The 16,230-nt window shown below is 33.6% G+C and overlaps 2 protein-coding genes across 2 annotated transcripts; one reads left to right on the top strand and one right to left on the bottom strand.

Annotated features, from left to right (window-relative positions):
- Nucleotides 1–298: 298 nt before the first annotated feature.
- Nucleotides 299–7,577, top strand: LOC145593840 (protein NRT1/ PTR FAMILY 7.3-like). The gene is made up of 5 exons (XM_081650211.1): nucleotides 299–449; nucleotides 1,027–1,144; nucleotides 5,211–5,428; nucleotides 5,668–6,227; nucleotides 6,370–7,577. Exons 1-5 carry the CDS (start codon nucleotides 303–305, stop codon nucleotides 7,244–7,246), a joined length of 1,920 nt encoding a protein of 639 aa, XP_081506337.1. The 5' UTR covers nucleotides 299–302; the 3' UTR covers nucleotides 7,247–7,577.
- Nucleotides 7,578–8,246: 669 nt separating this feature from the next.
- On the bottom strand, nucleotides 8,247–14,621 carry LOC145593846 (pyruvate kinase isozyme G, chloroplastic-like). Its single transcript, XM_081650218.1, has 12 exons — nucleotides 14,168–14,621; nucleotides 13,628–13,891; nucleotides 12,541–12,706; nucleotides 11,581–11,715; nucleotides 11,379–11,489; nucleotides 11,197–11,285; nucleotides 11,020–11,082; nucleotides 10,346–10,521; nucleotides 10,106–10,211; nucleotides 9,614–9,762; nucleotides 8,756–8,864; nucleotides 8,247–8,669 (listed from the first exon to the last, which is right to left on the bottom strand). The coding sequence occupies exons 1-12, from the start codon at nucleotides 14,414–14,416 to the stop codon at nucleotides 8,556–8,558; spliced, it is 1,731 nt and encodes a 576-aa protein (XP_081506344.1). The 5' UTR covers nucleotides 14,417–14,621; the 3' UTR covers nucleotides 8,247–8,555.
- Nucleotides 14,622–16,230: the final 1,609 nt, after the last annotated feature.

A 16,230-nucleotide genomic window follows, 5' to 3' on the forward strand; every position in this document is an offset into this window, starting at 1 on the left:
AATATATATAAATTATTAGCAATAAAATTAAACAAAGTTAATAAATAATTCAATAAAATTAAAGAATTGCCTTTTTTGCTTCTTCTAGGTAGCTAGCCTTCTTTGTTTGAGGGGAGATGAGACAATTTGTTAAGTCTTAATCTTGGGTTATATTGTTATAATTATAACTTTGTGTTATTATAATTATATAATGGGAAATGTGGGTGAATTTGGGCATGTGGGTCTCTTCCATTATTCTTACTTTAATTTTCTTAAAGCTAAAATCTCTACCGTTCATTTCTTCTATATATATGGATATTCTCATGCCTCCTATTAATTGTAATCCAAGTACCATCTTCTATTATATATCCTTCTTAGCTTCCTTCAACTTACTCTTCATCAATCTTCTCATTCTCAAAGACCTACCTCATCATTCTTTATCAATGGCTATTGGTGGGGTGACCAAGAAGGTACTAGCTAGTTTCTTCGTTCTTCAATGATCTTCGATCTTCTTAGCTTTCATTATTTATTGCTCAATTCTTGTTACAAGAAACGGCCACACATAAAACATGCCTTGGGTTAACCTAAAACACGAGGGTGAACATGCATGAAGTTTGAAATAAAGAGATCATACAGTGAAAAAAAAAAATAAAAGAAGGGAAAAGTTCTTGTATACTAGTAGTTTCAAACATTGTCTACCCAAAAACTCGAGCTTAACCATAAGATTAAGGCTGATGAAAGCATATATATTTTCAGTCATACATTATACATTAATTTTTTTTTTAACCTATACTTCTCCTTTTAGGGAGATCATTTTGGTGATCATGCAAAGAAAGTTGTGCATGAGGCATTTTAGCGTGACTACATAAAAAATATGGTAGTAGGCTAGTAGTCCATAACGGAAAGTCATGTTAAAAAGTTTCGAACAATTTGCTTTGAGTGATTTCATGATTTAATCATTTATTTTTTATATAATGCTTATAATATATGGTTTTTATATTATTTAATAATTTCTTCTATTTCAATTTTTTGTTAAAAAAAAAACAGAAAACAATGAAGAAAGAGCAAGATGATGTGTACACAATGGATGGAACAGTGGACTGCAGAGGCCATCCTGCCAACCGCCAAGAGACTGGAAAATGGTTTGCAAGCAATATTATTCTTGGTAAGTATTATGTATTTATTTATTATTTATATGATTCTTTAATTATAAATAACTAATTATCATACAAAATAAATTTATTCTCCTCTAAAATTTTGCAGTTTTAATTGCTAATAATTTATTTTTGTAACAATCTCTAGTGCAATTAAAAAATTTATGTGAAGTCGACGAGAATATATGGTTCCACGTGCTCTGCTTAATCATACTTATTCCACTAATAAAGAAATTATTGTCATAATTGAAAAAAATAATAGCTTTGAGATCCCAACTAGAATTTTCGGATGTTTGTCCTGCGTAGTTTGGAGTCACATTTTACACGTACTATTTTGTAAACTATAGACACTATAGTAATAATAGCAAATAAAATTAGAATTTTCGTACAATATTAGAATAAAGACAAGTCTCTATGATATAAAAAAAATTTAAAGCATGACTCTACATAAAATTGATCAATAATTTCTTACGATCAACTTAAATTCTAAAATTTAACAAATACAAATCGGAGTATTTGCTATGTATTACTCCGTATTCACTAGGCAAGTCTAGCTCGTTTTCATGTACGGTATATTATACAAATAAAAAAAATACATCGATATAATTACAATCATGAAACCGTATACTACGTATAAGATATTATTCCTCTTTGAAATTTTTTGTCAAATGATGTAAGCATAAATCAGTGATAGTATAAGCATTCTAAAGATCTTGCCTAATCATACGTGATGGCCTTTTCGCTAATGAGATTATTATTAATGAGAATCATTAGTATTTTTTTTAAAAAAAAAAATTCGATCCTCTAAGGTTAACGTCATGATACGTACCAAAATCTTTTTTAAGGTCATATTATGGTATTAAGGTCCCTTTCTAATTAAAAAATTAAGGTCCCAAATCTTATGGGGTCTAATTGCTTAGACGTGTACTATTTCTCACAACAAAATAATAGTATCGTAGTAGTGGAGTATCTTCTTACCTCAAATTCCATTGTCTAATAAAAAGTACATCCATTTTATTAATTCTTCCTTATATAATACGTATAGTACATAATTTTTAGGTTAATTTGGATCTTTAATCTTGTCTTATTTCCACTTTATTTGATGTCATTCTTTTAACCTTATTAATGGGGGAACATACCCAACAGGGCAACAGATATTTGCTCCCACCTAAAGATTAAAGACGACATATAAAATTAATTATTTTAGAAGGAATATGTGAAATTATTATTCCTGTCTCAATTATTTATTTACCCTTTTCTTTTTGCTTGGATTATAGGAATCACTTTTTAAACAAACGATAATTCAAAATTCGGTGAGACTAATTTAACTAAGTCGTGTCAGTAATAATTTTAATCATAATCATCTATTTTAACTCTTTTCAAACGTCTATCAATATTAAAAGACGTGTATATGTGATTTTAACGTAAAGCTAAACTGACTATAATAATGATAAAAACATGGGAAGGGTTAATAGAAACTCGTGAAAGAATGTTTTCCATGCTCCTAAATTCTGTCCTTATTGAAGATTAGGAAAGATGTGTTTGAGTTGGATTTCATTATATCCATAGATCAAAAGCATTTTTCTTGTTGTTTCTTTTGTAAAAATGGTTGAAGATTCATGATATGAATAGAATCCAAGGTATTACAGAACCAATCATAGATAATCAAAGTATTTACAGCATAACTATGATTTCAGCTTATTTGCCAGTTCATCATCATATACAGGAAAAAAGACAACTTCTAAGAATTTTTCATTGGTAAATCATAAATGAAACATTTATTATGTTTGGCAGCATAGGAAAGATATTTACAAAACTAAGTTTTTATAGGAAAATCAACCTATACTTATATTTCCGTATAAAAAAAAAAAAAAAAAAAAAAAAAAAAAAAAAAAAAAAAAAACTACACAAACGTATCATATACAAAGTACAAGTACATATAACTCGTAGTCATTTACTATAGTTGATCCATGTCACCATAATTCGTCGTAAGTCTAATTTTTGATTTTCTTTATCGGCTGAAATTTTATGTTGTACCATATCAATGATGCAACAGATATAACTATAGGTCGGTAAGATTTTTTTTTTTGGGTACGATGCAATTGTGTGATATAGAAAATAAGTTAGGAAAGACAACCCAAGTACATAGTAACATACATGGAAAAGATGACAAAATGACAGCCCATATTATTGAAGAATAGGGAGAATGTAACTGAGCAACGCATGCAGAAGAAAGTAAAGACATAAAAGTACATCACCCAAATAAAAACAAATTTTAGGGGTTCCCATGACATATGATTTTGCCTTGTACAACATCAACATATAACATATACATATAGGTTTATGACATAGTTACAAAATATATATAGAAAGTTCACTCATTTCGTAACTATAATTTGTTGATATGAATGCCAACTTATGATTATCTTTTGTATATTTTGGTTTTCCTTTGTCACTCATTAAAATAAAAGTTTAATATTTTGTCCGATAAGAACACTCTATATAAAGGGAGGTTTTAAATCGTAAATAATTTTAATAATATGTGCATGTTCTTCTTTTTCGGAGTACAAATTGATAAACTGATGACTTAAAAACTATGGAGTAATTATCTAGTTTTATATTAATCCTCTCTTTTTTACTGTCTTACGTATCCTTATGTTACGTGGATACATTGAGTCTAGGTGGTAATTGATTGATAACAAACTGATCTACACTCAAAACATGCTCATTGGATCTCATCCTTGGCAAATTCGTTTCTAATAGTAACTCTTAGATTGCATTAAATTGCAAAATATAGTAAGAAATATTTACCTTATTGAGAAGTTGTAACCATAAAGCCAAAATTTAATGATCTATATTCATAGATAAAATGTGGGGTGGTATCTAAATCCTATTTGAGTAGCAAGAATCTTTATGGGTCACATCATAAAATTATTTTGTGGGAACTTTTACTTGGCTTAAATTTTGCCAAGTTCTATTTTCATATAAGTTTGTGGAAAACTATATAGTATCTACCTTATTACTAATTAAGTTGATTTTTCTTCATATTAATAATCATCATCATCTGAGAGTGAGGAATAGCTTAAGTGGCTAGAGCTTCCTCCCGCTTCCAGGTGATCTTGGAATCGGATCTCACTACCCGCCCTTATAGCTCTCTAAACACCCAAAAAAAAAAAAAAAAAAAAAAAAAAGGTTTATCATCTCATAACTCAAAAATCACATACTTTTCCATATCATAATTAAGCATCATGATCAAAGCAAACCATATAAATACAACCTACCCAATTTTCGGTCCGATTTTGACACCAACCAGAAGAATAAAAAATGAAAACAAAATAGATTACAATCCAAAGTAAACATTAAAATTCATTATACCAAAATTTTAGAACCTAGTATTATTATAACAAAAAGAGAAGATAAAACGTAAATTCTTGGTGTTATAAAAGACAAAGAATATAAGGACTAGCATATTCAGAATGTGACCTAGAGAAATAAATAGCAGGTAGATGGATACAGAAATGAAAAGGGATCATAAGTTTTCCTCTCTTGTATGTCATACAAATTGTGCCTTAACAGCCACATAGATGAAACATGCACATCACTGACAGCAACATGGGTTGATAGTGAATACATAACTCAATCATAGATGTGTATAGCAACATGATACATAAATCGACAAATGCACGTAAACAACAAGGACCGTGTATGCGTGTTAATTGATTGTGATGTGTGTCTGATAGGGATCGGTTCAGTCCGTCTAACCAACAGTTAGGCGAGAGAAATAGACCGGTCTTCAGTATCTGAAAGCCTTGGTTAGATGACAAAACAAATAAAATTAGCTACATTCAGTGTTCTATAGCGACTGGGACAAAATTAATCATGGACCAAAGCTCATGAACAAGTTTGAACTACTTTGGCTGATAATTTTTCAGGGATTCTGAAATTTTACTGAATTCAATCAGATTAACAGGCCACTTATCTTTTATAATTTTATAGCAGACTTAAAATGATCAGTCATATTACTGAGGTTTCTATCTTCTAATTCTAATATATCTTCATGTGGTGAATCAAAAACAGTAAATCAAGGATTGGCTACCTTGGCATTTTTCGGTGTTGGAGTGAACTTGGTACTATTCTTGACAAGAGTGCTTGGGGAAAACAATGCTGATGCTGCAAACGCTGTCAGCAAATGGACTGGAACCGTCTATATCTTCTCCCTTGTTGGTGCCTTCCTTAGTGATGCATACTGGGGAAGATTCAAGACTTGTGCAATCTTTCAGATAATATTCGTCATGGTATGTATTCATCACTATAAGAATACTTCAGATTTCATCCTACAGGCTAACATGTAATAAGGAACTATATGCAAGGACCTCAGAAATAAGATGAAGAAAGAATAAGTCATTTAATGGGACTTGTATCCCAGGAAACATACATAACATGATCAAAACAAGCTACAAGTTCTCCAAATTTATTTTTTTGTAAAGCTTCATACATGAACTTACCAAGTTACCATGATGGCTTTTGATGACAGGGTTTGGCTTCGCTTTCTTTATCCACATATCTCTTCCTGCTGAGACCAAAAGGTTGTGGAGATAGAATCACTCCATGTGGGAAACACTCAAACATGGAGAAGGGACTGTTTTACCTCTCTATTTACCTTGTGGCCTTGGGATATGGAGGATATCAACCGAACATAGCAACATTTGGGGCCGACCAGTTTGATGAAGACTATCAGAAGGAATCACACGCAAAGGTGGCTTTTTTCAGCTACTTCTACCTAGCAATGAATCTTGGCTCACTCTTCTCCAACACTTTATTGGGATACTTTGAAGATGAAGGGATGTGGGCTCTAGGATTCTGGGCATCAGCTGCCTCTGCCTTTCTGGCACTCGTTTTATTCCTTGCCAGAACACCAAAATACCGACATTTCAAGGCCACAGGCAACCCCCTTTCAAGGCTAAGCCAAGTTCTTATTGCTGCAATCAGGAAATGGAGGACTGATATGCCAGAAGGAGAGGGACTGTACGAAGCAGAAGAAAAGGAATGTTCCACAGAAGGAAGCAGAAAGCTGCTCCATAGTGAAGGTTTCAAGTAAGTATACAATCATACAAGTACTGTCATACAATTTTCTACCTGCATCATTCAGTCTCCTAATAAGCTGCAAGGCTAAGATCCATAACACATATCGCTAGAAAACCCATGAAAACTAACCTGAGTTGTTCATGTCTTGCAGATTCTTAGACAAAGCAGCATATATTAAATCTGGGGATTTCTACAACCAGGAGCAAGGTCTTCGAAACCCATGGCGTCTTTGCCCCATAACACAAGTTGAGGAAGTGAAGTGCATATTAAGACTACTTCCCATATGGTTGTGCACCATAATCTACTCAGTAGTGTTTACTCAAATGGCATCACTTTTCGTTGAGCAGGGTGCTGCTATGAAAACTACTGTCTCAAACTTTAGAATCCCGGCTGCAAGCATGTCCAGCTTCGACATTCTCAGTGTCGTAGTTTTTGTTTTCTTCTATAGAAGAGTTCTTGATCCACTAATGAGCAGATTGAGGAAGACAGAGTCTGGTGGCCTAACCGAGTTGCACAGAATGGGTATTGGTCTAATTATAGCAGTAATGGCCATGGTCTCAGCAGGAATTGTGGAATGTTATAGACTCAAATATGCCATAAAGGATTGCCCTCATTGTAAGGCACCAAACCCTAGCACACTGAGCATTTTCTGGCAAATTCCACAGTATGTGTTCATCGGAGCATCTGAAGTTTTCATGTATGTTGGTCAACTGGAGTTTTTCAATGCCCAAGCACCTGATGGACTAAAGAGTTTCGGAAGTGCTCTGTGTATGACATCAATCTCATTGGGAAACTATGTGAGCAGCTTAATCGTCTCAATAGTTATGAAAATCTCAACAGAGGATCATATGCCGGGGTGGATACCAGGGAATCTCAACAAGGGTCATTTAGACAGGTTTTACTTCCTATTAGCAGCTCTCACAACAATAGACTTTGTTGTCTATATCTTATGTGCAAGATCTTACAAACGCATTAAGATGGAAGGAAAATCTGGCGAAGAACATGGTCAAATCAGTTATGATGTTTGATGTCTTCAACAAGGTTTGCATGGTAAGGCCTTCATGCTTTGCTTGAATAAGAGGTAGTGTCCATACACCTTGAAGATGATTTCTAGGGGATGAGAGAGGGGAAGATCGTAACAGGAACATTAGAACTTGTCACTCGTACCTATGAATGATTGAACGATAACATTGAATCACTGTATTCTCCTAAAGAGCCAGGATTGAGCAACAAGTTCAAGGGAATGGCTGTTTTTTAGCTCTTTCAACTGAATGCTCATCTGTGGGCTCTAATTGTAGGGACTGAGCTATGTATTTCAATTGTACTAATCAATTGTGCTAATAGACGGCCCGTTTTCTATTGGTCTTTTTTTTTTCCTTTAACTTTCATATGCAAACAAGTTTATTGCACATCAGCATAATTGAACCTATAATTAAGCTTCAAAAGCATAATATTAATTGGAAAAATAGATATTAAACCACATCCAGATCCAGAAACACTCCAAGTTACCACAGAGCAAGTGAAGTGATAAAAGAAAAAATTGACACCTCATACAAAGGAATACTGATATCATAGTAACTCAGAAAGAAAAATATCTTAAAGCAATATAGAACAATTAACATAGTATACCAAGTTGCAAATTCTAGTCATCATTTTAGGCTCCAAAGTATACCAGCATTTGAAACAAACCAGAAAAACTAAAGTCTCCAGAACAAGCTAAGAACAAACCCACTCATTTGTGCAACGAACCAATAGTGCACAATTAGTTAGAAGGGCAACAAAGTTAACAGCAATTGGATCCTGTTCCAATCACTCAGTTGCCTTTCTAACATTAAATTTAGAGATGTCAGCCACTCCCATTGTCAAAAACATTGACCACTCACCAGTTGCCACTGCCCCGACCCAAATATATGAACAAAAATGAACACTGCAGACCATGCCCACAGAAGTTCATTCAGGTATAACCATAAGCTTTAAGGCACTTGTAATAAAATAGCGGCAAAACAGTTACAAAAAAAAACCCAATAATTGTGACAGTGCTTACAAGAAATTTATAGATAACCAAGCTAAGGCTGTATACTTGTATAGTATAATAAGGCAGCACCTTAACATTCTAAATCAAAAGCAAAACAATCAACCAAAGCTAATGAAGTTTTTGCAATGTACAGGTTCCTTTGAAACCTAAGTATGAAAAAAAAAAACTGATGCATACATGGACTACAATAACTAAAATAACTAAAAGCATTGTCATTATTAGATAAATTAGACCTTACACTATCTAGATCCAGTGCCTCCAAAATTTCCAGCAGCATGTAACAAACATGTGTATTGAACAAATTAGCCTTGAACTTTACGGACTTGTATGTGATGACTGGATTCTTGACGCCAGATTGGTTGTGCTCCACTTTGGACCAGAGTAACATGCTGTCCCTCCTTTACTAATGCCTTGCTCTGTTACACATGAAATAAATAAAAAAAATCAGAAATTAATGTCGAAATGAAGAATCTGTGAAATTTGAAGCATCAAAAGAACTCACAGTCAACATCTTTAGGGCCCGAGAGAATGTTTCCTCTGCATCATCTGAAAATTCCATATAAATGGGCATCACCCCATGATATATAGAGAGCTTCTGCTTTACCCTTTGTCTGGAAAGCAACAACAGGAGTAGGTTAGTACAGTAGGTGTAATAATACCAGTTTCTAATATGATATAATACAGGATAGACAAGACATCAGGTCATATGAATGCAGCACAACAAAAAAATCATGAACTTATTTAGCTCACATTAAGCATATAACTGTCCTTTGGAATCAAGATTATCAAAAAGGCATAGAAAAGGTCTTAGAAAAGCTTGATGGAAGCATAAAAAACATATATAATAAAATAAAAATAAATAATATATGCCCCAAAACACATCAACTAATTGAAATTTTTTTAATGCTCTAAAATGATAGTGGAAAAAGGTTATCATAGTGTTTGAAGATAAAATGGTATTATGGTTCTGATCCTGCCATCACAAGCTGATTTGATTTTTCAGTACTCAATGACTTCAAACATTATGTGCTAATCTATCAACATTCATGACATATAGCCTTTTGTTAAACTGTTTAGTTCTGTTAATTGTCCTCATAACAAGAAATGGCCTAGAGACTGCTAAAAAAGACCATGCTATGCGAGTAAGCGCCCACTAACATTATTATTGCTGGAATAAAGCATTTTTAACTATGGTTCTACTGACTAGATTTGGGAGCAAATTTGATGACATTTGATATCTCTTAGCAGGACAAAAACTTTAAAGTTGAAACCCGTAATATCAGTAGTTTGGTATACATTTTTAAGAATGTCATTCTATATGCTTGTTAGATGTGCTTTGTGAAAGTAATTGCACACTTACTCATTAGTGAAGGCAAAGATTGTAGAAGACGGCCGAAAATGGCTTAGATGAATAGCCATTGATCCTGTTTTTGTAAATACAATGACTGGAGTGCCAAGAGTGTTGGCCATGGTAGTTGCATGGAAAGCAAACATCACGCCCATATGGCTCTGCAAAAGATGAGAGAGACTATCATATTACCTCACAAACAGAAATTCTTATTCATTTGTGATTAACAGTTTAACACCCCAACGCTCAAACACTTTTCCAAGCCACTTCTGGCTTGGTGGTGCATAGGCAAGTCCTGTGAGCACCAAAAACTCGAAGGAGATAGGATAGGAAGAGACAATAGAGCAATCACAGGAATTCAAAATCTAAGCGAAATTTAAATAGAATCGTTTAGCAGCCATAGAAAAGTAAGAGAAAGGGTAATTTCTTGTAAAAGCTCTTCACACAGCCATATTATATGAATGAATAGATTATAGATGGCATAGTGAAAGAGCCACCACACACCTTGTATATACTAGATGGTACAGGAGGAGAATCATTTGTTGGTTTCAAACTTGACTCCATCCTTAGGGCCACAGAATGCATCACCTTAACAGCCTTCAATGGGTACCTTTGGCCAATAAAGAGCAACTTGAGCAAAACTAGAACATATGAATGACATGACTTTAAGATGCATGTGACACATTCAAAGAAAAAATCTGAAGCAAGTGTTTTGTCATATAAGTAGCCACATCCTTGACTTACTTTCCATGAGCAGTTTCTCCAGACAGCATAACTGCATCAGAACCTTCTCTAACAGCAATTGCAATGTCAGAAACCTCTGCCCTGGTGGGTGTCGGATGATCAATCATGCTTTCAAGCATATTAGTTGCAACTATAACTGGTTTCTGCATGCTGTGACACCAATTAATGATTTCCTCCTGAAATTTGCATACATTTTTTTTTAATCAGTGGTTATGAAAAGCTACAGTAACAACATAAGATCTCCCGAGGGACAAGGAAAAAAAAAGTTTCCATTGCTAAAAGAAAAACTCTACAAAAGAGATTCAATAGCTTTAGCTCCTCCTAAGTAGAAACAAAAATACGTTTTAAATTCCGTTTACATAGCCATAATTGTATAAACTAATAGAATTCTTAATTTTTACTGCTTTACTATATGATATCTTAAGGGACATTGATTTATACTTCAAATATAGATGAGTCACTCCTGAAAGTTTATAAAGATAAATTATTTATTTATCTGTAATCAACTTCAAATCATACAAGATAATCCTACAAAACACTGACAAGTTTCAACTGAGAAGCAAACATATTGTTGTAATTGGAAAATCACATTAAAAATCATAAATTCTACTTCCCAGCCGAATAGCTCACTCACCCATATCAAATATCAACGATATGTATTATAAAATATTTACCTGATATATAGGCACATCCTCAATAGGAAGCTCAGCTCCAAGATCCCCACGAGCAACCATTGCCTGGACAACATTATAGATGACCAGAACATCAAAATCATGACTTCATATGGACAAAGGTATCATTATAGATGACAAAAAAGGCTTATGAAGAAGGACAATTGAAAAATGACCTACCCCATCCGATGCTGTAATTATAGCTTGAAGGTTTGGTATTGAATCTGCACTTTCAATCTTCACTATAACATCAATATCAGCATTGCAACCTATAAAGTAGATAAAACGAAGTCAGCAACAATGGAGTGCCGGAAAGTACATTTTACTACATTCTATAGAGAGAAAAGCTAAGTCATCTTTACTTTTAAGGTAATTTTTCAACTCAATAACAACTTTTTCATTCTTCACAAATGAAACAGCGTAGAAATCAACTTGATTCTCAACCCCAAATTTAATGTCCTCCCAATCTTTGTCTGCAAAAATGACACAAGAAGACAATTTGTCACCCATAAAGTGATGCAAAGAAGATACATGGAAAAATATTACATAGATGGAAAAACAAACCTGTTATCGATGGGAGATTTGCACTTTTACCACGCACATTCAAATGCCGCCTAGATTTGAGCTCCCCACCATCAATTACCTGGCATTTTACGGTATCTTCTGTCTTGGATTTCACAACAAGTGATATCATTCCACCTAACATAATAAAGCAGTTTCAATAAACACCAGAGTCCAGAATTGAAGAATATATCTACCACACTAGGAATGATAAGAAACTCTCTCTACTTGGACCAACCAAATGCACATAAAGCCTTGTTAGATTACAACTCTATAAAAGCGCAGAATCCAACTCTCATGGGCTGAGTTATGTTGTAGAACCATGAGAAATATACTGCTTCCTGGGCTAGAGTAACTACATCACATATGTAACTAAGAAACCAAAATTTGTAACGCATAAGATATCTGACACTGATATATGTATAGCATTTCAACCACTTGATTTCAAGTTCCGGATAGAAAGATGGCTAGTACTAACATCCATATTAAACTTAACCCTGTATTCATCATTAACATTATCAACTATAAGACCCATTTTCAAAAACATAGCATGCTTTTTACAAGCCAAATGTGTTTCACACTGTGATTTCTAGAATCATCTATTATCCTCCTATAATATTACACCAAGGTCCATCCTCATATCCCAATAGGTCCCATGATTCCTTCATCACTCATAGATTTTAGATGCAAATTGAATGAAGGTTCAATGTATCTAAAAGTTGCACCTACATTCTTGTGTGCATAACAACAAAGATATAAAACCTCACAAACAAAACAATCAATTATAGGTCAGCAAGAGCCTTTTTCTTTCAGCCAATTAGCATAATACAATTTGTAGCTTTACTATAGCAACTAAATACAGGGTATCACATCTATTAAAATATAATCTTTACTCTATTAAAAAAAATAATAATAAAAAAATTAAAAATAAAAAAAATAAAAAAATAAACTTAAAATACTTACCATCAACCAGAAGTATATCTCCAGCCCCTACATCATTCACAAAATTATCATAATTGACACTGACAGTATTTTGTGTGCTTACTCCTCTTTTGATAGTAAAATTGAATTCTTGCCCCTCTTCTAGTAAGATAGGTTGAGGTACATCTCCACTTCTAACCTCAGGACCCTATATGAAAACAAAAACAACAGCACAACTTCTACATTAAGTCACGCATAATAAGCATCAAAGCAAGAGTGAAAGAAGAGAGAAGTTCTGTAGAAATACAGAATGAGATTCAATTCATGAGGCTAATAATTGTAAGCAAGGGATTGTTTTTACAGAGTAGTAAACAGAAATGAAAGCATGACCCGAGTCACATAAAGTATGATAATAAGTCACTCCTGTACTTCCCTAAAAGCTCAGATAATCCGTCAGACTTCACTGCATAACAAAATGGAATCTGTGGTTGTCCAGGCATCCACTAAGGCTAAGTTGGGAAGAAAAAAATCCCACCTTATGAGACTTGGGGTGTGTCTATGATTTAAACATATGGCTTAAAATACATGTGGACAGGCTAAAACATCAACCAAATAAACATCAAAAGTAATCACTGCAGTCTGCAAGAGAAGCAGCACACAGCCATTAACACTCAGGTAACCCAAACAATCCTATACATTATGAATCACAACAGAGACCCAGTCTTCCCAAATGGATGTTTCTGAGCAACACGGCTATCCAACAGTTCTACCTTTTTTATATCCGTTTCAAATATGGAACAGCTAAAACGCCAAAATTCTAATGTTGCCTATGAACCTGTGATGCAGATAAGGATTGTGGTTCAAGGGCAAACTATTTCTTAACAAAGATTAACTGACAATAATGGATTAGAAATCTCCAATTAAAAAGCACGAATAAATTCCCAATGGAAGAGCGTGAAGATTATGCAAACTCTAGAGGTGTCGAAAGAGTTGAGCTAGAATTCCTCACAGCAGAAGTTCATAAGAGCAAAAATCAGGCAAGAAACAAGAGCACAAATCATAAAACTAACGACGAATATCTAGCATTGAAACAAATTAAATGAGGTAAATAAAGAGCATTGTATATTACCTTAGTATCCAACATTATAGAAATAACCTTGTCATCAAAGTGAGCATTGTATTCTCCAACCAAATCAATGGTTTTCTTATGAGAAGCATGGTCACCATGTGACATATTTAATCGCGCCACATTCATTCCTTCCTCAGCTAGTTTCCATATCATTTCACGACTACTCGTCGAAGGACCAATCGTACAAACAATTTTAGTTTTTCGCCAAGCATTAGATTTCGGTGCATCCGAAAGTAAATCAACAGATTGCAGCACAAATGGACCCTATAAATATAGTGCCAATTAGTTCAATCAAAAAACAATGCATTAAATTCAAAACAATAACATCTGAGACACTTAACTATCATTCATTAAATGCGATATTCTAGTCAAATATGAATTCAAATATCACAATGAATCAATCAATTAAATTGGAGAAACATATACAAATTTACATACTACCTCCGGATCGTATTATACGTAACTTTGGAATTTTTTTATATTTCACGAATAATAACCCAAAGTTGCATATAATATGATATGGAGGTAGTAAAAACTTACAGGGGAGATAGGACCGTTGGGAGAATCGAGACTAGTAGCAGGTTCAGTGCTTTTAACAGATCGAACAGTGAAGGACTTCTTCGAAAAACATCGTTTTGCGCTTCTAATGGTTAGAATCCTAGCATTGTTGGTAGAACGACTTCCTTTGAAGAAAACTTCGCTGACATTTTTAGCAGAAGATAAACGACGATCAGAAACGACGTCGGATTTCAGCATTGACATTTGCGGCGTAAGATTCATGGTCGCCATTAATGATGAATTGGAGAAAAGAGAAAGATGAAAGAGATAGTTGAATGAATGCAGGGTATAAGAGAGGGGGCGGAACTCCTGAGGTTGTGAGCTACTTAACAGGAATTAATTTGGGTTTTTGTGGTGTAAATTATTGAGATTAATTAATGTTGTATAATAAAGAAATAATTTAGTGTTACAGAAGAAAGAGGGTATGCTGAGAATGAAAGAGAGAGACAAAAGGAAGGGGGTTGAACGGCTCCTAAAGTGTTGGGCCAGATTTAAGTATCTGCCCTACCTACCTGATCGAACTATCGAGTATGGAGTATTACCCCACGTGGCACGTGACTTTTTTTCTCTTTCTTTTTTTAGGAATATCAAGAGGAATATCTATGCAAGTGTAATGTGTAATGGCATCTTTTCTTTCAAGATTCTTAAAGTATCCTCACTCCTAAACTCTTAACTCTCTCTGCTTTTGTTTTGCAATAAGTGCCACTTCTACCCAAATGTCTTTAGCTGATTAGTATGGGGTTAGTTCCAATGGTCGGTAAAGGTTTATCATTTAACTTGTATCTACTTAGTCAATGTGGATTAGCTATCCTTGTGGTTTTTTTGAGAATGACCGCTTCAATGATAAAGTCAATAACATGTTTATAGGAGTAAGATAAGAGATAGGATGAGAATTCTAAAGAAAGAGGTTTAGATTTACATAAATATTGCCTTAGAAATGAAATATGCTTGGGTATTTATAGAATTCCCCAAATTGGTGCCATGTGTCGGTCCAAGTTGCAGGCTTGTCAAGTGGGCAGTGGATGTCCACATGCTTGTAAGCAGTTTTCCACGTGGATGATAAGATATGTCGATATGGATGGTTTTGGGCGATATTAAAGGTGTTCCAAGTGTCAAACCCCGGTCTTATTTGCTTGTTTCATACCGGTGCCGATATCATCTCATATAGCCATATAGGGGAGGTATGTGACTAATGTGAGTGATGAAGGATCAGTTTGGTGTAGTTTGATACTCAAATCAAACCAACCTGTTAAAAATATTTTCAAATTAAATCAACTCGTTAAAGTATTTTCAAATCAAACCAACCCGTTAAAAGTATTATCAAATCAAACCATATATTGATTTGATGGAATATGCTATTTAACTAAATATAATATTTTTTACTAATTGTAGAATATAACTACAACTATTAGTTATGAATTATTTTATTTTGTGATAAGTACTTTATATAAAGTTTTAACTTCTAATAATTAATGTATGAGTAAAAGGTTTTCTTACACTACTTTCCATCCTTTTATTTTTTGAAAAATAATGTGGTCCGATGTGATTAATCAGTTGTGGCTTGTGGTGCAATTTGGTTTTATAATTTTTGGAAATCGCAACTTAACTACGAATTGCAGTTTGATCAAAATGTCTAACCACACAATATCGCAAATTAAAAAAGGGGCTTGATTTGCAATTTGGATCTTACATTATTGAATAAGTGAATAGCCATAACCCTAATGTACGAGGATTAAATTAGAGTTTATGAATATTTTTTTTACGGGGTGAAATAATAGAATTTTGAGTACCTAGCTTTTTTTTTTTTTTTTTTTTTTTTTTTGAAAACATTTTGAGTACCTACCTCTTAACTTATTAATTTTAGACAAGATTTTAATAAATTGAACAAATTTTACTACTGTATTATTGATACACTTTTTTTTTTTTTTTTGAGGGGAATATTATTGATACACTTTTTTGTTGTTAAATAGCTCAATTTTTACTACAACATTGATACAATTTCTAATTTAAAATAATCTCTTTTACATCATTTCAGATGCTAATTC

This window comes from Chenopodium album, chromosome 2, assembly GCF_948465745.1.
Source record: "Chenopodium album chromosome 2, dcCheAlbu1.1, whole genome shotgun sequence".
Classification (NCBI taxonomy): Eukaryota; Viridiplantae; Streptophyta; class Magnoliopsida; order Caryophyllales; family Amaranthaceae; genus Chenopodium; species Chenopodium album.

Coding starts and splice junctions, on each gene's coding strand:
- LOC145593840 (XM_081650211.1), top strand. CDS start 303: ATGCCTCCTATTAATTGTAATCCAAGTACCATCTTCTATTATATATCC. Junction 450..1,026: donor TTGGTGGGGTGACCAAGAAG/GTACTAGCTAGT, acceptor AAAAAAAAACAG/AAAACAATGAAGAAAGAGCA. Junction 6,228..6,369: donor CTCCATAGTGAAGGTTTCAA/GTAAGTATACAA, acceptor CATGTCTTGCAG/ATTCTTAGACAAAGCAGCAT.
- LOC145593846 (XM_081650218.1), bottom strand. CDS start 14,416: ATGGCGACCATGAATCTTACGCCGCAAATGTCAATGCTGAAATCCGAC. Junction 11,490..11,580: donor AAATCTCCCATCGATAACAG/GTTTGTTTTTCC, acceptor TCATTTTTGCAG/ACAAAGATTGGGAGGACATT. Junction 8,670..8,755: donor GGGCCCTAAAGATGTTGACT/GTGAGTTCTTTT, acceptor CATGTGTAACAG/AGCAAGGCATTAGTAAAGGA.